This window comes from Eutrigla gurnardus, assembly GCF_963514095.1.
Source record: "Eutrigla gurnardus genome assembly, chromosome: 15".
Lineage (NCBI taxonomy): Eukaryota > Metazoa > Chordata > Actinopteri > Perciformes > Triglidae > Eutrigla > Eutrigla gurnardus.
The window spans coordinates 2,408,180-2,430,768 of NC_139938.1; the positions used below are offsets into that span (position 1 = coordinate 2,408,180).

General features: G+C 42.2%; 3 protein-coding genes across 3 annotated transcripts; all 3 read left to right on the forward strand.

Moving 5' to 3' along the window:
* Positions 1–5,825: 5,825 nt before the first annotated feature.
* Positions 5,826–6,785, forward strand: LOC311025291 (olfactory receptor 52D1-like; the record flags this gene model as incomplete). The annotated part of the gene is made up of 1 exon (XM_084028142.1): positions 5,826–6,785. The coding sequence occupies one exon, from the start codon at positions 5,826–5,828 to the stop codon at positions 6,783–6,785; it is 960 nt and encodes a 319-aa protein (XP_083884268.1).
* A 9,149-nt stretch (positions 6,786–15,934) lies between these two features.
* Positions 15,935–16,879, forward strand: LOC311025292 (olfactory receptor 52D1-like; the record flags this gene model as incomplete). Its single annotated transcript, XM_084028143.1, has 1 exon — positions 15,935–16,879. The coding sequence occupies one exon, from the start codon at positions 15,935–15,937 to the stop codon at positions 16,877–16,879; it is 945 nt and encodes a 314-aa protein (XP_083884269.1).
* A 3,864-nt stretch (positions 16,880–20,743) lies between these two features.
* LOC311025293 (olfactory receptor 4B13-like) lies at positions 20,744–21,661 on the forward strand (the record flags this gene model as incomplete). The annotated part of the gene is made up of 1 exon (XM_084028144.1): positions 20,744–21,661. One exon carries the CDS (start codon positions 20,744–20,746, stop codon positions 21,659–21,661), a length of 918 nt encoding a protein of 305 aa, XP_083884270.1.
* Between the last annotated feature and the right edge of the window lie 928 nt (positions 21,662–22,589).

A 22,589-nucleotide genomic window follows, 5' to 3' on the forward strand; every position in this document is an offset into this window, starting at 1 on the left:
AGCAACACTGACAAGAATAGTTGGTGTTTCTCACCACACCATGATTAGTATGTAAATCACATCTTCTTTCTATTATTCCGATGAGTCGTATAAAGTTACATGTAAACATTACAAAAGAAGCAATGAAGAAGCAATGAAGTCGAATGTATTCATTTTTTTTTACTCCAACACATCTTAAGCTACTTTGAAATCAGTAAAAACAACCACAAGCAGTTGTTTTAACATTCCAAAGTCCATGGTGTTACAGAGTAAAAAGACAAATATGATATATATATATTATAACAGTCTCCTGCCCCGTGTCCGTGTCATCTCGGTGCTCGGCAAGTCTTCTAGAGGCTGATGGACAATCTCAGGACTGCAGTGAGGGACCAGACATGCTTTCCTATCTCAAGGCACTCGGCTCTCATAGAAAATGAGACACACAGCACCTGGGATGAGACAAACCAAGTATTACAATCAGCACATAAATATATATTTATATCACATCTGAACATGAAAACTTACAAGAAGCCTTTTCCGCAGCCCAGAGGTCCAAAGAACAGCTCTGTCGGCAGGCAAACCTTTCTACACACTCCACTCAGACTGGGGCAGGACCAGGGGAAGGATGCAGCTTCATTCTCCACAGCTGGAATCATTGCAGCAGTCGTTAATGTCAAATCACTTTGCTGTAAAACAATCTATAGAGAGAACGTTCTGTAGGCATAAGATGTGCATATCCAAGATATTTTATAAAGACTTACCATTAAGCAATAAGACAACCAAGAGCACCGAAACAACCACGCGATAACAAGACATTCTTGCGTCTGATCCTGCTGCTCCAAAAAATGAGGATTAGGCCCTGTTCTCCTCGTATTTTGGTCAGAGGGGAGGAGTGAAGTTAATTTGAAGCAGCATACTGGTCACTTGTTTTTTTTTTATTATTGAATTATAAGAATCCTGAAGGGAACATGCTTCCTTAATCACATTTAAGAAACATACAGCCCTGTGCCAAACCCGTGACCAAGTGTCTGTCATGAGACTAGAGAACATTCCCATTAGCTGCTTGTTTTCCAGCTGATTTAAATCCCATGCACATAGTTGACCCTCATTGCTTTACGAGACTGAGGACAGAGGCACTGAGGCTGCAGGTTAGACCGCATGGCATCTACCTCCTCTATCAGCAGCAGGTTCAGCTTGGGAAACTTTCCCAGAAAGAATCAAGGATCATCACATATTTATTTTTTTCAAACAAATGATTGGAGCTTAAGGGTTGTAATGGTTATACTTGGGCTGCACGGTGGTGTAGTGGGTGGCACTGTCGCCTCACAGCGAGAGGGTCCTGGGTTCGATTCCCGGGTCAGGTTCGAGTTCCTTCTGTGTGGAGTTTGCATGTTGTCCCCGTGTAAGTGTGGGTTCTTTCTCTCATTTTCACTTTCAATAAAATATATTTGGCTGTTATGATATTGTGTGATAGTAGATACTTTTCTCCAAAAACGAGTGGTGTAAAACCTAGAAATCACACTCTCTCTGCTCTCAATGAATCCTCCACATATTCATGTCAGATATACATTCTAAATTTAGTATATCTGTAGCTTGAAACTTGGTTTAGACATGTGATGAGGAAATTCTTCTCAAATTCTCAAAATTCACACTGAAGACATGAAATATGAACAGTTTGAAAGGGTTAAATAACTCATTTGAATTGTTATTGTATTTACCTTTGGCTAGGTTATTTTGGGCCTTGCCAACATCAACACCACTTACCCCAATTTATCAGGAGCCTTTTTAACCACAGAAACTTGCCCACTCATTGTAACTGTATCTCTTGCTATGTCTTTGACATGCAGTCTGGAGGAGATGGGAAATCGACCACCAATTGTCCAATCAGCGGACGACCTGCATTAACTTCTGAGCCACAGCCACCGATGGATTTAAACCAAATAAATGTGTAAGTGCCAAAGTTCATCAGTAAGTATCAAGGTATACACCAATATCATGAGATAGACAGAAATAAATATCTGACTTGATATTGCTGCGATTCAAATTCGCTCAGAGGTCACGTTTGCACATCAGTGTTGCATCAGTGTTCTCCAAAGGGAAGTCATTACTGTTTTCCTCTCGGCCCCAGTTTCTATTCTCAAGGTGCTGTCCAAAGAGAGGTGAGGTGTCTAATTGCTTTCTAGAGGGATGGAAACCAAAGTGGACTAATGACCTCTAATGAGTGTGTTGATCCATGTGTGTCTTGCATCATCTGTGCTGAAAACAAACACTTGAATTAGTGGTGCATAATTTACCATTTCATCTGATTAGTAGAGGTCACATTGAAACCTTTCAAAGTTGAAAGGAACGAACCAGGGGCGTCAGCAGCATTTGATATGTGGGGGGGGGGGGGGTTCTGTTTAGGTGGGGGTTTGCCCCCCCCCCCCCCCCCCCCCCCCCTAATACAATTTTGGAATTAAGTAGATGCAATTTCCCACATTCAGTTTTTTAGAAGATGTCTCCTCCGTATCGAATGTCTCTTGTTCCTAGAAATGAAAATGAGAATGAAATAGGCCTGTCATTATTATACTGACATTATTTATAATGCCTTTTCAATAGTAGTTAAACAACTAACTACAGAATCAAAACAAGCTTCACAATATTTATCACATAGTGGCATACACTTATGATAACCTAAATATGATTCTGGGTTTTTTCCAGCTACTTGAATGATAAACGCCATTTCTTTTTCATCTCCACGACCTTTTTTTTCGTTTCAACATTTTTTCGTTTTCTCTGTGTAACTTCAGAGGGAAGTCAGTGACGGAGGGTCCTAGAGATTTGGGAATTGATCACATCTGACCTAATTTGAACCTTCTGAACACATAAATCTTTAGCCTGTGTCTCTACGACTTACTGTTCCGGAGATACAGCCGAAATTAAAAAAAGGAATTAACCCCAACCCCAACCCTAACCCAAAGCCCAACCATAACCATGACCCGAACAAGAACCCTGAACATAACCTTAACAACCCCAACCCTAACCCCAACCCTAACCCGCCCTGAACCTAACCCTAACCCTAATCCTAAACCGACCCTAACCCTAACATCAAACCTAAACCTAACCCCAACCTCAACCCTAACCCTACCCTAGGGTTGGGTTAGTGTTGGGTTTAGGTTTAGTGTATGTACCGGTATGTATTGTCTGTATCTGTACTGTTACTACTGTAAAGCAGCTTTATATATGACAGCATTGGAGTCCAAGACACATTTCCTTCCAAGGACAATAAAGTGTATCTTATCTTGTCTTATCTTATCTCTAATTGAATCATAATTTTCACACCAAACCTTTTCTTTTCTGCTACAGAGTTAAGCCTGAATGTCTGGCAGTTGTGTTTGTAGCTTACATGAACTGAATTGGCAAATGGCAACTCAACTGTCACAAATTGAGTAAGCCATTCACTGTCGCGCAGGCAGATTTGAAAAAATAAATCAAATCAATAAAAATTCTGATATGTTTTTGTCAAACATCATCTACCATGACTCTAAAATTGTGTACATTTGTTACACAAAGACTACCAGGTAGTTTGATGTATTACCATTATCACCCTTGCTGGGGCTTGATCCCACATCATCTGGCACTAAGAACCAGCTCCCAGCCAACTGAGCTAATTGTCTGGAAGTGCAATCAGCAAGGTATGATATCTGTCAACATGGGAATTGAACCTGTGACCTAAAAGCAGAAGTCACACATTGTACAGATAGAGCTAAACAGACACATGATCAGCTCCCTCTGTCTGACCACTGACATGAAGGAGTCATGCCTGGCTATGCGAGTGAGTGTGGTGAGTCAGAGGAGGCCCTGATCTACACATTCTGCTGGATAGCTCAGTGGGTAATGGTACAGACTTAGATTTGGAGGGTGGGGGTTAAAATCCCAGTCACAGCTAATCTTTGCCCGGGTCAACAAGATTGGCTGATGAAGGTCTTGCTTTCTTATAATTAATGGTTGTGAAAATAAATTGGTAACAGAACATTTCAGTTTCAGAACATTTCAGTTTCAGGACTGCCATTAATTGTATGTCTGATCAGAAGGTGTAAGGTGATAGACTAGTATGGTAGACCTGATGACTCCACCCAGCTAGCAGGTTAGCTCAGTCACTACTGCCAGTGACTTTAGACTGGGTGGCAGGTGTTCAAATCCCAAGATGGGCAATTATGTTACAGTTTGATCAACAGGATCTGGAGAAGAACAAATAAACAAAAAAAAATGCATATGAAAAGTATTTGTATCAGTAGTCACAAGGAATTGTATTTTGCACCATTATTGGTAAGTGTTATCAGGAAGTATTCCCTGGTGACACAGGATCTTATACCCATGCTTTCAACAATCCCTGAAGAACTCTCTTTTAAAAACGGTTCTCTGGATCAAAATAGTTCTTACTGGAACCCTTAGCGTTACCAAGAACCCGTTTAAAACCTTTTATTCAGGAAAGGGGTTTTAAAGGGTTCTCTCGATCAAAATGGTTCTTACTGGAACCATTAGTGTTACCAAGAACCCTTGAAAACCCCTTTCTTCGGGAAAGGGTTTTTCAGAAGTCCTTGTGAAAGAACCCTATTGGAACCCTTATTTCTAAGAGTGCACTTAAATGGAAAAAAATGGATGAATTCAACTTTATCCAGGGTGCATTTGTAGATAGCAACTGTGCACCTTTCACTGACCCTAATAACCTCTGTTGCTATTCAGACTTCCTTCTCACTCAGGTGATTGGGGAGATGCTGCTTCGATTGTATCTTATGTGTGTTTTCACATCTTTTGTAGAAAACACAGCCTCCTCACTTGGAGGACGACTGCCGCAGTGGCCTTCTTTGAGTCTGAAACTCGCCCTAATGTGTGCCTCTAGTTCACCTGGATACTTCTTTGTCTGTGGTAGGTTCAGTTGTTTTTTCTCAGATTAAACATGGAAATTGGTATTTTGCCTCTACTATACTCAAACCACTTCATTTAAATCCAGATTATAACAGATACATAGTGAACATGCAAACAAGGCAAGTTATATCCAGAAGTACAGAAAGTTACATGATGCATTGAGGGATAAAGCGTCATATCAGAATGAATGTTAAACTTTTCGTATGTTATGCAGCCCATCATTTAGTGAATGAATAAAATGCACCGTTATAAACACACTAAAAAACACCAGAATGTCCTACTAGATCTGGTTCCATTTTGCAATATGCAAGAATGCAATCTTTCCTGCATTTACGCAGCAGGTATATGAGAAAGAGGTCAAAGTTCAAGGTGCCATGAGGAGTACGTCCTGATTGAATGCATACTGCTTGCAACAATATGTACTTTGTAAGTGCAGCTGGAGTATGTACTAAACGTATAAAGAAAAAGGATGTGATTTGGAAAGCAGCCTAAATGAAGATCAGCCATTTGTTTTGTGTGTTCCTAACCAAACGCTCGTATGTTTGCTATTGTGAGGGGGTTCAAGAAAAGGAATACATTTGGTAACCATGGCGACAAACACTGATGAAACAAACACCTTGGGCAATGTTTAAAGGCCACGCTAAAACCTAAAGCACCACACTGCGCATGCTGTGTAGAGAGGACAGCAAACACGGTGCAGGTAACTGGAGAGAGAGAGAGAGAGAGAGAGAGAGAGAGAGAGAGAGAGAGAGAGAGAGAGAGAGAGAGAGAGAGAGTAAATGTGTGTTTCTGTTCTAACAAGTAACTCTATGACTCAAGTGTTGGTGTAAACTCTAGGTTATGTTTGGTTGCCGTATTACTAAATATCATAATGCATTTCTATGTTGACAGGTGAAATTGTGTTGAAATTCCCATGTCTCTCCTTTTAGAACTGAAACATGGACAACACGACATCGCTTACATTCACCATGACTGCATTCGCCGTCATGGAAAACTACAAACATGGCATGTTTACTCTGTTCCTCCTGCTGTACTGTGTAACCATCTGTCTGAATTCCCTGCTCATCGCCATCATACACCAAAACAAAGAGTTGCATCAACCTATGAACGTCTTCTCATGCATGTTGTCCATCAACGAGATGTACGGCAGCACCGCGTTGCTACCCGCCATCATGGCGGTGCTCATATCCGACACGCATGAAGTTATTGTGAAGTGGTGTATGGCTCAAGTCTACATCCTACACACATACGCAGGTGCTGAGTTTTGCATTTTAGCTGTGATGGGATACGACCGGTATGCTGCCATCTGTTGCCCGCTACATTACCACAGCATCATGTCCAATGCAAAGATAGGCAAGATTGTTGTATTAGCAGGGGTCTACCCGCTCGTCGTGTTCGGATGTTTTTACTCGCTGACCTTACAGCTGAGCTTCTGTGGAAAAGTCATACCAAAATTATACTGCGTCAACATGGAACTGGTCAAAAATTCATGTTCAAATGGTATGAGAGCCTACATAAATATCGTGGGTCTTATGCTCATTCTGGTTTTTGTTGTGCCTCAGGTGACGATGATCGTTTTCTCTTATGTTAAAATATCAAGAGAGTGCAGGAAATTATCAAGACAGTCCCAGAGAAATGCTCTTAAAACATGCATCCCACATCTGTTATCGTTGATGAACTACACCATTGGGTCCGTTTTTGAAATTATCCAAACTCGGTTTAACATGAGCCATGTTTCTATTGAGATGCGGATCTTCCTCTCTTTATACTTCCTCATTATTCCACCGATTGCCAACCCGGTGATCTACGGACTCGGTTCTCAAATAGTAAGAGTTCATATATTGAAAATGTTTGTTAGATACAAGATCCTGCCCGCAAAGGCAGTGATTGCAGCTTAAATACATTTTACATTGTAGTGATATTTATAAGTGTTAATTATAATGAAGGAATGTATTTAAACAATGCTCTTTATGAAGACGCTACCCTCACAAGATCCTCTGGGTTCACTCCACCTTTGCTGTCCTTTTTTTCCTTGCCATTCAGTCTTTATGTTTCTTTTTAATGGTGCTAAAGATAAACAACAATAAATTGCAGATCTTGTCATTCAAAGTTGTGGAAAAAGAACACAAAAAAGCATATTCTTAAATATGTGAATATGATATGATATTGTTGAATTTGATGATTAACTCATTAATAGTGTCGACACTAAATATAAAATATGTACAGTATAGAATATTTAATTGTACAGGATTTATGATGCATGCCTTTTAGTCATTATCAACTCTCCCTGTATGTTTCACGTCTTGGTTTAAAATTATATTATTAAAAACGATAATGAGGCAGAAAGCTGCAAACTAAGGTGAGGGCTTTCAGACATCTAAGTCTGAATCACTTCCTAATTTATTTCACATAACATTTGCTTATAATTTGCTGCACCGCATGAGAGTGTAAATTGTAATTGTGCATTGAAATAAAATATATAATTGTGTGGGTTGGATTTATGATTAAGGCTGACACATGAATATATAAGTTTCATGTGGAAATACATAATCAGAACTGTATTTTGTTTGAGCAGAAAGTTGTTTAACAGGTTATTTATGATGTCATGTAACATCAGGAGAATGTCATTCTACTCTTTGTAGTCCTTTAAATTACTATTACACAGGTTTAGTGTCACACTGGATGCAAAGCTTTAAAAACACTTTTTCAGCACACGGCAATCCTACATTTATGCTGTATTCATACTTATAGTAATATTGGACCTTTGCTCCTGCTGTTGTTGCCAAGGAGCGACTGCAAAGGAGGATTCCAGCTCGTTTGTGTTGGAACAACAGATACTGTCATTAAGCTGTGGATCTCTGCCATCAGTTCCTCTCTGTGTCCTGCAGCACAATAAGTCAGTGGGTTGAATGGCATCATGCCACGGCCTACATTTTAAATGACACAACTGACTGGGTGTGTGAGTGGTTTAAACAAGAGAACGCTGACATCAACGTAGCGTTGTTGTGTTAGTTTGTAGGCTGCATGTAGACCTAACGTGTTGAACAAATGCTGAACAGAGTTTTTAATTCACAGTTTGGTGCTTCGTCAACAACCTCCACTCTCCATTCCTCAGATTAAGTTGTGTCTGCTTTTAGCACTCCTACACACACCTTTAGTTTTCACTTTATAGTTCATTTTCTCATTGAGTTTGACCCTTTGACCTCATTGCCCATACAACAGCAAACACATAGCTGACGACACGTAGCTTGTTTCTCACATAGTTTAAAGCTCTAGTCTACAATTTGAAAGGTTTGAAAAAAGCATCCCCCCCCCCCCACACACACACACACCCCTCCCCGCTGTGCTCCTCCGAGCTCGTATCGTTCTCCCCTCGAAGCCTCCCACCTCCCTCTTATTTTACCAAAAAAATTCACCGAAATGTGTTTCTGAAAACATTTTAGGTGAGAAATAAGCTATGCAGTTGCTGAATCTGTCTTTATTTTAGATCGACAACGGTCAGTTTAAAAGATTATCGAGAGCTTGCGGGTGGCGCCGTCTCTCGAAACTCGCTGCTTCGCGACGGCATTGCACGGCTTCTTACATAGACAATGAATGGAAACATTCCCTCTGGTATGAACTCAGGCAGGACGCCATCTAGTTTCCCGGTGTGTCCGGGACTTCCACAACATGTACAAAGCAGTAATAGTGTTTATTACGGCCATGAATGATGACACATTGTCGGTGTAAATGCAGCGGGTGCCGCAGCCTCAGCCAGAATCTCACTCTGAACTCACGTGAGAGCCCTGCTCCATACCTGAACTGCTCAGGGCAACAAGCGTCTTGTCCGCTCGTGGAAGTGAGTCGGGACGAGACTTGAGCAGGAGAGTGAGCAAGGATTGGATCTGAACATTTAGCCAATAGTAGCCATGCGGACCGGATGGCTACTATTGGCTAAAGTTTGGCTCAATTGAAAAATCGTAGACTAGAGCTTTAAGTATTGTTGGCAACAGTTTAGCTCTCGGGTTACATATTAATTAATTTTTGGGTGAACACAACCATCTTTCTGCAAATCCACCTGTGACTCCTCCTCATTTTACTCCTCCTCCTGCTAGCTTGGTCCTTCACTAATAAAGCCCAAGTTATGCTTCCGCGTCGACGCAACGCAAGGGGGCTTGCGGACCCCTTACGTCCTTGCGGACCCCTTAAAGGAAAAGTTCGGAATTTTGGACATAAGTCCTCATTTCCAACTTACCCGAGGTGATATAGGTCGGTGGAGACCGTTTTCAGCACAATTGGTCCAGTCCTTATATTTGCACAAGTCACCGTTGCTAACTGGTGTTGAGCTAGCGCACGTCAACGGTAACATCCAGCCTGTCACTAAAAACAGCTTTAACTGCTCCGCAGAACACCCGAGACAAATGTATTATAACGTCGGACTATCGATGTACATGTCAGTGTTGGTAGAATAATTAAAAAAATGTTTTTAACGCTGCTACGAGTACTAGCTGTCACGACTGTAGGGCGCTTAGGTTTCGTTTTTACGCACTACTACTAACACGCAAAGTAAAATTCCGCTGCTGCTGAGAAACTAGTCCCTCAAAATGTTTTATCATTGAAAATGCAAGGTTGGTTTAATTTCTAAAATGATTCTACCAACACTGACATGTACATCGATAGTCCGACGTTATAATACATTTGTCTCGGGTGTCCAAAATTCCGAACTTTTCCTTTAAGCCCAAGTTATGCTTCCACGTCGACACAACGCAAGGGGGCTTGCGGACCCCTTACGTCCTTGCGGACCCCCCTTACGTCCAACGCAAGGGCCTGACGTGCACCTCCCAAAAATCCTAGACGCGCGTCGAGGCGACGCAACACCAACGCAGCGGCATTGGCTGTGATTGGTCCGCTAACTACATCCGTTGGAGACCTCTATCAGGTTTCCACTCATAAACACCGCCATTTAAACTTTTAATAGGTTACTTTTATTGTTTGCACCTCGTTTTATTGTTTGCACCTTCTCGCTTTTGCACAAAGAAATAAAACACCAAGTTCTGAAAAATTGTGGATGTTTAAAGCCGGAAAGTAAACAAATAGGCTATAACGAGGCTAATGACGATATACGTCAAGAGTCTCGGTCGGTCGGTCAGTCTTTACAAAAAACATAGCGCCCTTTACCGGTGTGGCATTGAATTGCATTTCGACACGTAAACCCAACGCAGAACCATCACGGTCTCCAAGCAACTGCGTGGCCGTTGCGTGGCCGTTGCGTGGTATACGCGGAAGCATAATCAGGCCTTTACGTCCTTGCGGACCCCCTTACGTCCAACGCAAGGGCCTGACGTGCACCTCCCAAAAATCCTAGACGCGCGTCGAGGCGACGCAACACCAACGCAACACCAACGCAGCGGCATTGGCTGTGATTGGTCCGCTAACTACATCCGCTGAAGACCTCTATCCGGTTTCCACTCATAAACACCGCCATTTAAACTTTTAAAGGGCTACTTTTATTGTTTGCACCTCGTTTTATTGTTTGCACAATCCGCTGCCCCCCTGTTCACCGCGGCGGTCGACAAGCGCTTCTGCTCAGCTGTTGTTCATTCAGAGCTATTTTTTTCCATTAAACCCCATAAAATGAATACGCCATGTTTCTGTAACCAAGAAGTTTGTACACTTCTTGTATTTATCCGTTCTCTGAGAAAGAGAGCGAGAGAGAGATGGTGCCGCGGCGCTTCCGGGTCCAGTGTGAACCAGGCGTGAACCAGGCGTGAACCAGGCGTTACACCCTGTCATTTTTTAATTTACTTTAGCTCATCTCATCTTAGTATATTTTAGTATCCAACACAAACTTTGAATACTTGTCAAAACTTGAATTAAACTATTTTAAATGTGTCTATATCACTACATGGAATTCTGCATCAGAGCTTTGAGAATGAGCGAGGAAACTGAAAACAGCTAGATGGATAAACATGCTCATTAGTGGTCAGTGTTTCACATCCCCATGGAAGCAATCTTGTCTTATCTTATCTCTAATTGAATCATAATTTTCACACCAAACCTTTTCTTTTCTGCTACAGAGTTAAGCCTGAATGTCTGGCAGTTGTGTTTGTAGCTTACATGAACTGAAACTCATTGTGCCTTGCTAGATTTGTGTGGCCTTGTCTCAGCTGAATGGACAGATACCAGGTCGGGGTGACTCCACACTCTTAGAAATAAAAGTGCTAAGTAGAACCATATAAGGTTCTTCGGCTTGTCCTCATAGGAGAACCCTTTTTGGCTCCAGGTAGAACCTTTTATAAAGGTTCCACCTGGAACCCTTTTGGAAGGTTCTACCGAGAACCCCACATAAAGGGTTATACCTAGAATTGTGTGTGTAAGGTTCCACCCAGAACCCCCCATGAGAGGTTCTACAAAGAACCCACGCAGGGAGTTCCACTAAGAACCCTTTCATATTTCAAGGGTTTCATCTAGAACCTGCACAGGGAGTTCCACTAAGAGCCCTTTCATTTTTCAAGGGTTACGTCTAGAACCCACGCAGGGAGTTCCACTAAGAACCCTTTCATATTTCAAGGGTTTCATCTAGAACCTGCACAGGGAGTTCCACTAAGAACACTTTCATTTTTCAAGGGTTACGTCTAGAACCCACATAGGGAGTTCCACTAAGAACCCTTTCGTTTTTCAAGGGTTATGTCTAGAACCTACACAGGGAGTTCCACTAAGAACCCTTTCGTTTTTCAAGGGTTTCAAAACAAACATTCAAAACATTTTAATGAGAAAAACATTTATTTAAATATAGTCCAACAGAACAGGCTGTGTAGGTCCCAGGGGAGAACAGGTCAAAAGTCAGCATAGGTCCAATGGAATCAGCAACATGACAGGCCAGACACATCATGCTGTCCTCAGTCGTGGATTTGTGTAATCTCCAGCAACGGTGACATGGCAGAAAGTGGAGACAAAAAAAGAGTTTTAGTTCCATCAATCCAAGGTGCACTTATTGCATTTACTGTGCCTTATTGTAAGCTATCTACAAACAATAAAATAATGCATGGTCCAATGAAAGGAATCAGAGTACATACTGTATGTCAGGTGTGTCAAACTGATCCAGTAAAGGGCCGCTGTGGCTGCAGGTTTTCATTCCAACCAAGCAAGAACACACCTGACTCGACTTATTCACCTACCTGATTGGCCTTCACACCTTGATTGGTTGGATCAGGTGTGTTCTTGCTTGGTTGGAATGAAAACCTGCAGCCACAGCGGCCCTTTACTGGATCAGTTTGACACACCTGCTGTATGTAGTTATAGTGACAGTGGAACAGAATCATGAGAAAGTGAGGGAACCCCACAAAGTTTTCACATTGATTTAAATAATGTTAAAATACTTTTCAGTGTTATGTTACAAGTACTCAAAATGTACCATATTGTAACAATAATGGAAATCTCAGCAAAACCCTCTTTTTCAAGCCAATGGCACACTTCGGCTTTCGTCCAAGCTGTGTAAGTCATTTCTACAAGAAAACAAACAAACAAGCAAACGAACAAAACATAACAAGAAACAAATGCTTAGTCCACCTTTCACCATAAAAGTCCTCAGCTAGGGTCAAGCATGCTGAAATAAGATATTATATTTAGCTCACCTTGATTCTCTGAAGTTTCTTCTGGTCTCTCTCTCTTCTGTTCTTCTTTGTTCTGTTCTGTTCACAGTAATCACTATTGGTATGTCACACCTGGTTTGTAGAGGGTGAAGACCAGACTATATGGGGCATCCATGGGGCAACCAGCTCTTAACTCACACATAACAGCCACCATGGGGCCAGCTCCCAGGCCCAACACACCAAACCTCTCCCTTTCCCCTGGGAGATCAAGGTTCAATTCCCGGCATCAACAAACCCTGATGTAGTAGCCCCAAAGTCAGTGTTACAATATGATTTTTTCATCAGTTAAGGCTTGGCCTCTGACATCAAAGACCTTTCTTTATCACTGAACTTATGTGCAGTTTCACAACTTGACTAAGCCAGTCAGCAGGGTACAGCAGCCATGGGATGAGGCCGATCATGGAAAAGTATGAGGAGGAGACAAATACATGAGTAAAATTGTCTGTAAAATAAGTGTTTAATTGTCTGTCACTAATCCACACATCATCTCAGTAGGCATTAACATGGTCACTCTTCATCAACCAGTCTTTGAACTCACAACTTCAAACTGTATCTCTAGATCACGTGACTTGTAACAAACTTTCAAAAGCCTTTGTCCAGTGAATAGTATAGCTCAATTAGATGCCACAGAAAGAGGAGTTATATCCTTGCTGTAGGGACCCAGGATTCAATTCCCCTGGCTGCTTCTTTGCTGTGTGTCAATTTCCTCCTGAAGAAGGGAGTAGTGTAACTAAACTTTAAAAAACAAACACAATTATAGCTGCTGCGCAGCAATGGGTCGGGTCCAGACTATTTTTGGCAATTTTAAGCAATTCTGAGCAACACACAGGAGAATAGGAAGGCAAGACAGTTGACATTGTAATGTTGCACATTTTGCACCAGTTGAGGGTGAAATCCACAATTTCTGGAACCAAAGACCATTGTCTATCACACTGAGCTAATTGGCAAATGGCAATTCACCTGTGGCGTCACAAATTGAGTAAGCCATTCCCTGTCGCGCAGGCAGATTTGAAAAAATAAATCAAATCACTAAAAATTCTGATATGTTTTTGTCAAACATCATCTACCATGACTCTAAAGTTTTGTACATTTGTTACACAAAGACTACCAGGCATTTTGATGTATTACCATTATCACCCTTGCTGGGGCTTAAACCCACATCGTCTGGCACTAAGAACCAGCTCCCAGCCAACTGAGCTAATTGTCTGGAAGTGCAATCAGCAAGGTATGATATCAGTCAACATGGGAATTGAACCTGTGACCTAAAAGCAGAAGTCACACATTGTACAGATAGAGCTAAACAGACACATGATCAGCTCCCTCTGTCTGACCACTGACATGAAGGAGTCATGCCTGGCTATGCGAGTGAGTGTGGTGAGTCAGAGGAGGCCCTGCTCTACACATTCTGCTGGATAACTCAGTGGGTAATGGTACAGACTTAGATTTGGAGGGTGGGGGTTAAAATCCCAGTCACAGCTAATCTTTGCCCGGGTCAACAAGATTGGCTGATGAAGGTCTTGCTTTCTTATAATTAATGGTTGTGAAAATAAATTGGTAACAGAACATTTCAGTTTCAGGACTGCCATTAATTGTATGTCTGATCAGAAGGTGTAAGGTGATAGACTAGTATGGTAGACCTGATGACTACACCCAGCTAGCAGGTTAGCTCAGTCACTACTGCCAGTGACTTTAGACTGGGTGGCAGGTGTTCAAATCCCAAGATGGGCAATTATGTTACAGTTTGATCAACAGGATCTGGAGAAGAACAAATAAACAAAAAAAATGCATATGAAAAGTATTTGTATCAGTAGTCACAAGGAATTGTATTTAGCACCATTATTGGTAAGTGTTATCAGGAAGTATTCCCTGGTGACACAGGATCTTATACCCATGCTTTCAACAATCCCTGAAGAACTCTTTCTTCTAAAAACGGTTCTCTGGATCAAAATAGTTCTTACTGGAACCCTTAGCGTTACCAAGAACCCTTTTAAAACCCTTTATTCAGGAAAGGGGTTTTAAAGGGTTCTCTCAATCAAAATGGTTCTTACTGGAACCATTAGTGTTACCAAGAACCCTTGAAAAACCCTTTCTTCGGGAAAGGGTTTTTCAGAAGCAAATGGTTCCAGGTAGAACCTCAGTCCTTGTGAAAGAACCCTATTGGAACCCTTATTTCTAAGAGTGCACTTAAATGGAAAAAAATGGATGAATTCAGCTTTATCCAGGGTGCATTTGTAGATAGCAACTGTGCACCTTTCACTGACCCTAATAATCTCTGTTGCTATTCAGACTTCCTTCTCACTCAGGTGATTGGGGAGATGCTGCTTCGATTGTATCTTATGTGTGTTTTCACATCTTTTGAAGAAAACACAGCCTCCTCACTTGGAGGACGACTGCCGCAGTGGCCTTCTTTGAGTCTGAAACTCGCCCTAATGTGTGCCTCTAGTTCACCTGGATACTTCTTTGTCTGTGGTAGGTTCAGTTGTTTTTTCTCAGATTAAACATGGAAATTGGTATTTTGCCTCTACTATACTCAAACCACTTCATTTAAATCCAGATTATAAAAGATACATAGTGAACATGCAAACAAGGCAAGTTATATCCAGAAGTACAGAAAGTTACATGATGCATTGAGGGATAAAGCGTCATATCAGAATGAATGTTAAACTTTTCGTATGTTATGCAGCCCATCATTTAGTGAATGAATAAAATGCACCGTTATAAACACACTAAAAAACACCAGAATGTCCTACTAGATCTGGTTCCATTTTGCAATATGCAAGAATGCAATCTTTCCTGCATTTACGCAGCAGGTATATGAGAAAGAGGTCAAAGTTCAAGGTGCCATGAGGAGTACGTCCTGATTCAATGCATACTGCTTGCAACAATATGTACTTTGTAAGTGCAGCTGGAGTATGTACTAAACGTATAAAGAAAAAGGATGTGATTTGGAAAGCAGCCTAAATGAAGATCAGCCATTTGTTTTGTGTGCTAACCAAACGCTCGTATGTTTGCTATTGTGAGGGGGTTCAAGAAAAGGAATACATTTGGTAACCGTGGCGACAAACACTGATGAAACAAACACCTTGGGCAATGTTTAAAGGCCACGCTAAAACCTAAAGCACCACACTGCGCATGCTGTGTAGAGAGGACAGCAAACAGGGTGCAGGTAACTGGAGAGAGAGAGAGAGAGAGAGAGAGAGAGAGAGAGAGAGAGAGAGAGAGAGAGAGAGAGAGAGAGAGAGAGAGAGAGAGAGTAAATGTGTGTTTCTGTTCTAACAAGTAACTCTATGACTCAAATGTTGGTGTAAACTCTAGGTTATGTTTGGTTGCCGTATTACTAAATATCATAATGCATTTCTATGTTGACAGGTGAAATTGTGTTGAAATTCCCATGTCTCTCCTTTTAGAACTGAAACATGGACAACACGACATCGCTTACATTCACCATGACTGCATTCGCCGTCATGGAAAACTACAAACATGGCATGTTTACTCTGTTCCTCCTGCTGTACTGTGTAACCATCTGTCTGAATTCCCTGCTCATCGCCATCATACACCAAAACAAAGAGTTGCATCAACCTATGAACGTCTTCTCATGCATGTTGTCCATCAACGAGATGTACGGCAGCACCGCGTTGCTACCCGCCATCATGGCGGTGCTCATATCCGACACGCATGAAGTTATTGTGAAGTGGTGTATGGCTCAAGTCTACATCCTACACACATACGCAGGTGCTGAGTTTTGCATTTTAGCTGTGATGGGATACGACCGGTATGCTGCCATCTGTTGCCCGCTACATTACCACAGCATCATGTCCAATGCAAAGATAGGCAAGATTGTTGTATTAGCAGGTCTCTACCCGCTCGTCGTGTTCGGATGTTTTTATTCGCTGACCTTACAGCTGAGCTTCTGTGGAAAAGTCATACCAAAATTATACTGCGTCAACATGGAACTGGTCAAAAATTCATGTTCAAATGGTATGAGAGCCTACATAAATATCGTGGGTCTTGTGCTCATTCTGGTTTTTGTTGTGCCTCAGGTGACGATGATCGTTTTCTCTTATGTTAAAATATCAAGAGAGTGCAGGAAATTATCAAGACAGTCCCAGAGAAATGCTCTTAAAACATGCATCCCACATCTGTTATCGTTGATGAACTACACCATTGGGTCCGTTTTTGAAATTATCCAAACTCGGTTTAACATGAGCCATGTTTCTATTGAGATGCGGATCTTCCTCTCTTTATACTTTGTCATTATTCCACCGATTGCCAACCCGGTGATCTACGGACTCGGATCTCAAATATTAAGAGTTCATATACTGAAAATGTTTGTTAGATACAAGATCCTGCAAAGGCAGTGATTGCAGCTTAAATACATTTTACATTGTAGTGATATTTATAAGTGTTAATTATAATGAAGGAATGTATTTAAACAATGCTCTTTATGAAGACGCTACCCTCACAAGATCCTCTGGGTTCACTCCACCTTTGCTGTCCTTTTTTTCCTTGCCATTCAGTCTTTATGTTTCTTTTTAATGGTGCTAAAGATAAACAACAATAAATTGCAGATCTTGTCATTCAAAGTTGTGGAAAAAGAACACAAAAAAGCATATTCTTAAATATGTGAATATGATATGATATTGTTGAATTTGATGATTAACTCATTAATAGTGTCGACACTAAATATAAAATATGTACAGTATAGAATATTTAATTGTACAGGATTTATGATGCATGCCTTTTAGTCATTATCAACTCTCCCTGTATGTTTCACGTCTTGGTTTAAAATTATATTATTAAAAACGATAATGAGGCAGAAAGCTGCAAACTAAGGTGAGGGCTTTCAGACATCTAAGTCTGAATCACTTCCTAATTTATTTCACATAACATTTGCTTATAATTTGCTGCACCGCATGAGAGTGTAAATTGTAATTGTGCATTGAAATAAAATATATAATTGTGTGGGTTGGATTTATGATTAAGGCTGACACATGAATATATAAGTTTCATGTGGAAATACATAATCAGAACTGTATTTTGTTTGAGCAGAAAGTTGTTTAACAGGTTATTTATGATGTCATGTAACATCAGGAGAATGTCATTCTACTCTTTGTAGTCCTTTAAATTACTATTACACAGGTTTAGTGTCACACTGGATGCAAAGCTTTAAAAACACTTTATCAGCACACGGCAATCCTACATTTATGCTGTATTCATACTTATAGTAATATTGGACCTTTGCTCCTGCTGTTGTTGCCAAGGAGCGACTGCAAAGGAGGATTCCAGCTCGTTTGTGTTGGAACAACAGATACTGTCATTAAGCTGTGGATCTCTGCCATCAGTTCCTCTCTGTGTCCTGCAGCACAATAAGTCAGTGGGTTGAATGGCATCATGCCACGGCCTACATTTTAAATGACACAACTGACTGGGTGTGTGAGTGGTTTAAACAAGAGAACGCTGACATCAACGTAGCGTTGTTGTGTTAGTTTGTAGGCTGCATGTAGACCTAACGTGTTGAACAAATGCTGAACAGAGTTTTTAATTGACAGTTTGGTGCTTCGTCAACAACCTCCACTCTCCATTCCTCAGATTAAGTTGTGTCTGCTTTTAGCACTCCTACACACACCTTTAGTTTTCACTTTATAGTTCATTTTCTCATTGAGTTTGACCCTTTGACCTCATTGCCCATACAACAGCAAACACATAGCTGACGACACGTAGCTTGTTTCTCACATAGTTTAAAGCTCTAGTCTACGATTTGAAAGGTTTGAAAAAAGCATCCCTCCCCCCCCACACACACACACACCCCTCCCCTCTGTGCTCCTCCGAGCTCGTATCGTTCTCCCCTCGCAGCCTCCCACCTCCCTCTTATTTTACCAAAAAAATTCACCGAAATGTGTTTCTGAAAACATTTTAGGTGAGAAATAAGCTATGCAGTTGCTGAATCTGTCTTTATTTTAGATCGACAACGGTCAGTTTAAAAGATTATCGAGAGCTTGCGGGTGGCGCCGTCTCTCGAAACTCGCTGCTTCGTGACGGCATTGCACGGCTTCTTACATAGACAATGAATGGAAACATTCCCTCTGGTATGAACTCAGGCAGGACGCCGTCTAGTTTCCCGGTGTGTCCGGGACTTCCACAACATGTACAAAGCAGTAATAGTGTTTATTACGGCCATGAATGATGACACATTGTCGGTGTAAATGCAGCGGGTGCCGCAGCCTCAGCCAGAATCTCACTCTGAACTCACGTGAGAGCCCTGCTCCATACCTGAACTGCTCAGGGCAACAAGCGTCTTGTCCGCTCGTGGAAGTGAGTCGGGACGAGACTTGAGCAGGAGAGTGAGCAAGGATTGGATCTGAACATTTAGCCAATAGTAGCCATGCGGACCGGATGGCTACTATTGGCTAAAGTTTGGCTCAATTGAAAAATCGTAGACTAGAGCTTTAAGTATTGTTGGCAACAGTTTAGCTCTCGGGTTACATATTAATAAATTTTTGGGTGAACACAACCATCTTTCTGCAAATCCACCTGTGACTCCTCCTCATTTTACTCCTCCTCCTGCTAGCTTGGTCCTTCACTAATAAAGCCCAAGTTATGCTTCCGCGTCGACACAACGCAAGGGGGCTTGCGGACCCCTTACGTCCTTGCGGACCCCCCTTATGTCCAACGCAAGGGCCTGACGTGCACCTCCCAAAAATCCTAGACGCGCGTCGAGGCGACGCAACACCAACGCAGCGGCATTGGCTGTGATTGGTCCGCTAACTACATCCGTTGGAGACCTCTATCAGGTTTCCACTCATAAACACCGCCATTTAAACTTTTAATAGGTTACTTTTATTGTTTGCACCTCGTTTTATTGTTTGCACCTTGTCGCTTTTGCACAAAGAAATAAAACACCAAGTTCTGAAAAATTGTGGATGTTTAAAGCCGGAAAGTAAACAAATAGGCTATAACGAGGCTAACGACGATATACGCCAAGAGTCTCGGTCGGTCGGTCAGTCTTTACAAAAAACATAGCGCCCTTTACCGGTGTGGCATTGAATTGCATTTCGACACGTAAACCCAACGCAGAACCATCACGGTCTCCAAGCAACTGCGTGGCCGTTGCGTGATCACTACGCGGAAGCATAATCAGGCCTTTACGTCCTTGCGGACCCCCCTTACGTCCAACGCAAGGGCCTGACGTGCACCTCCCAAAAATCCTAGACGCGCGTCGAGGCGACGCAACACCAACGCAACACCAACGCAGCGGCATTGGCTGTGATTGGTCCGCTAACTACATCCGCTGAAGACCTCTATCCGGTTTCCACTCATAAACACCGCCATTTAAACTTTTAAAGGGCTACTTTTATTGTTTGCACCTCGTTTTATTGTTTGCACAATCCGCTGCCCCCCTGTTCACCGCGGTGGTCGACAAGCGCTTCTGCTCACCTGTTGTTCATTCAGAGCTATTTTTTTCCATTAAACCCCATAAAATTAATACGCCATGTTTCTGTAACCAAGAAGTTTGTACACTTCTTGTATTTATCCGTTCTCTCTCTCTCTCTGAGAGAGAGAAAGAGAGCGAGAGAGAGATGGTGCCGCGGCGCTTCCGGGTCCAGTGTGAACCAGGCGTGAACCAGGCGTTACACCCTGTCATTTTTTAATTTACTTTAGCTCATCTCATCTTAGTATATTTTAGTAGCCAACACAAACTTTGAATACTTGTCAAAACTTGAATTAAACTATCTTAAATGTGTCTATATCACTACATGGAATTCTGCATCAGAGCTTTGAGAATGAGCGAGGAAACTGAAAACAGCTAGATGGATAAACATGCTCATTAGTGGTCAGTGTTTCACATCCCCATGGAAGCAATTAAAGTGCCTCATAATGAGAGATCCTACCTGATCGTTAAACAGCAGACTATGTGACCAAACAAGTGTAATGACTGGGGGGGCAAGGACAGACAGTATAACAGGTCAAACCTATTTCATCTCAACACACACGGAGCACGGTTGTGGATGTTATGAATGTCTTCTTTTAAATGTCAATATAATAATGTGATGCTTTGTCTCTGAACCACTCATACCAGTACATATCGAATTGATTTGAATGTGTGATGAATTGCACTGCAGTCTATATTCTGGATTAATCAGATGCCTTATGATCAATTTGTGTCAACGAATGTCTCTGAAGTGACATCTATCCACCTGTCTGATTACTATGGGATGGAGAGCAGGATGCCGGTGTACTTCCTCCTGTTCCTGGTCATATACGTAAGCACGGTTGTTGAGAACGTGTTGTTGATCGGGCTGGTGTGTTGTGAAAAGGCCCTGCATGAGCCCATGTACGTGCTGCTGTGTAACCTGGCGGTGAACGGCCTGTACGGAAGCAGCGCCTTGCTGCCGGCGCTGCTGCACAACCTGCTGTCCCGCTCCTACGAGGTCTCCCTGTCGCTGTGCCAGACGCAGATCTACGCCGTGCACACGTACGCCATCACCGAGTTCACCATCCTCGCCGCCATGAGCTACGACAGGTACGTGGCCATCTGCCACCCGCTGCATTACCACAAAATCATGTCGCGGAGGCTCGTTATGATCGTCGTCCTCACGTGGCTTTACCCGCTGCTGGCGTTCGTGCTCGTGCTGGTCTTCACTCTGCGCCTGCGCATCTGTCAGAGGACCATCGACAAGCTGTACTGCCTCAATTACTCTCTGGTGAAACTGGCCTGCACGAACACGTCTGTCGTCAACATAGTGGGCCTGCTGTCTGTCGCGCTGTACACACTCCCGCAGCTCGTCATGATCGTGTACTCCTACGTGCGCATCCTGCGGATATGCGCGGTGTCGTGCAGAGAGTCCAGGCTCAAGGCCCTGCGGACCTGCGCCCCGCACCTGCTGGCCATAACCAACTACTCCGTCGGCTGCTTCCTTGAAATAGCGCAAAGTCGATTCAGCAGCAGTCACCTGTCTCACCCAGCCAAGTTGTTTTTGTCTCTGTACTTCTTGATATTCCCGCCCATGCTCAACCCGGCCATCTACGGGTTGACCTTTAAGGTCATAAGGGCACAGCTGTTCCGGCTTTTCGGCAGCAGGGGGTCACAGCCGAGAGGTGTGCCTGGATGTTGCACTGAAAGTGGGATCCGCACGGTGCTATGAGGTCCTGTAAACACACTCCCGTCTCTCCCTGTTGTTACATCACGTCTGCTCTCCTAAAACACTTGGAGAGCTGAATTCCTGCCATGTGGGATTCTTAGCAGGCTTCTGTGCACAAAGTCATCAGTTATACATTTTGGTTTGCTGAAATGAATATACGTCTGGAACCTAAACTCTTTCATGCTCTGTCCTGCTAGCTCTAATATGACCTCTGTCTGTTTTAATTATAGTGAAACCCACGTTTTGCAGAAGAAATTAGTAATGCAATTGTTTTTGGTAATGGTAAATCTGTTTACCTTTTTGAAAGGTTTAGATCTTAAATATTACATTTGTAGTGCAGTGTTTTGGTTGAGTGCATGTTATCCTTGACTTTTTTTTTATTATTTTTATATATACTCAACTGTCAGGTCAGTGCCAGTGAGCTAATGATATGAATTAACTTTCAGTGAAAGTAGACTTTCTGTAGTAACTGAAAGCTTGCATGTAATTTGTGCAGATTCTAGTGCTATTTTGTATTAGTTTCTATGATGAATAAAGCAAAAGATATCCCAGTCAGTGCTTGGCTTCATATCATCATTCCATTATTTTGCCTCCTTCTTTTATTTAAAGTATTAGCTGGCTACACGTAAAATAAAGTCACCGTACACCCAAAACGCTTGCATAGTCGGGATCTATGCATTTATTTTAACGTGACTTTTCTTCAGGCTTCAAGTCCACTATTGCTTGTCAACAAAGGAACATGTATAAAAAAACGCCTGGTAATCAGGATCAGCTGTCATCCAGGAATTCAGTTACATTCCTAACATCTAATGTCATAAGGCTAATTCAATAATGTGCTGGATTTGCTGTTTTAGCCCTGAAGACAGTTATAAATGTCTTAGAGGCAGAGAAAAATCATACAACGATGTAAGAATGGATCATGGGCTGAGAA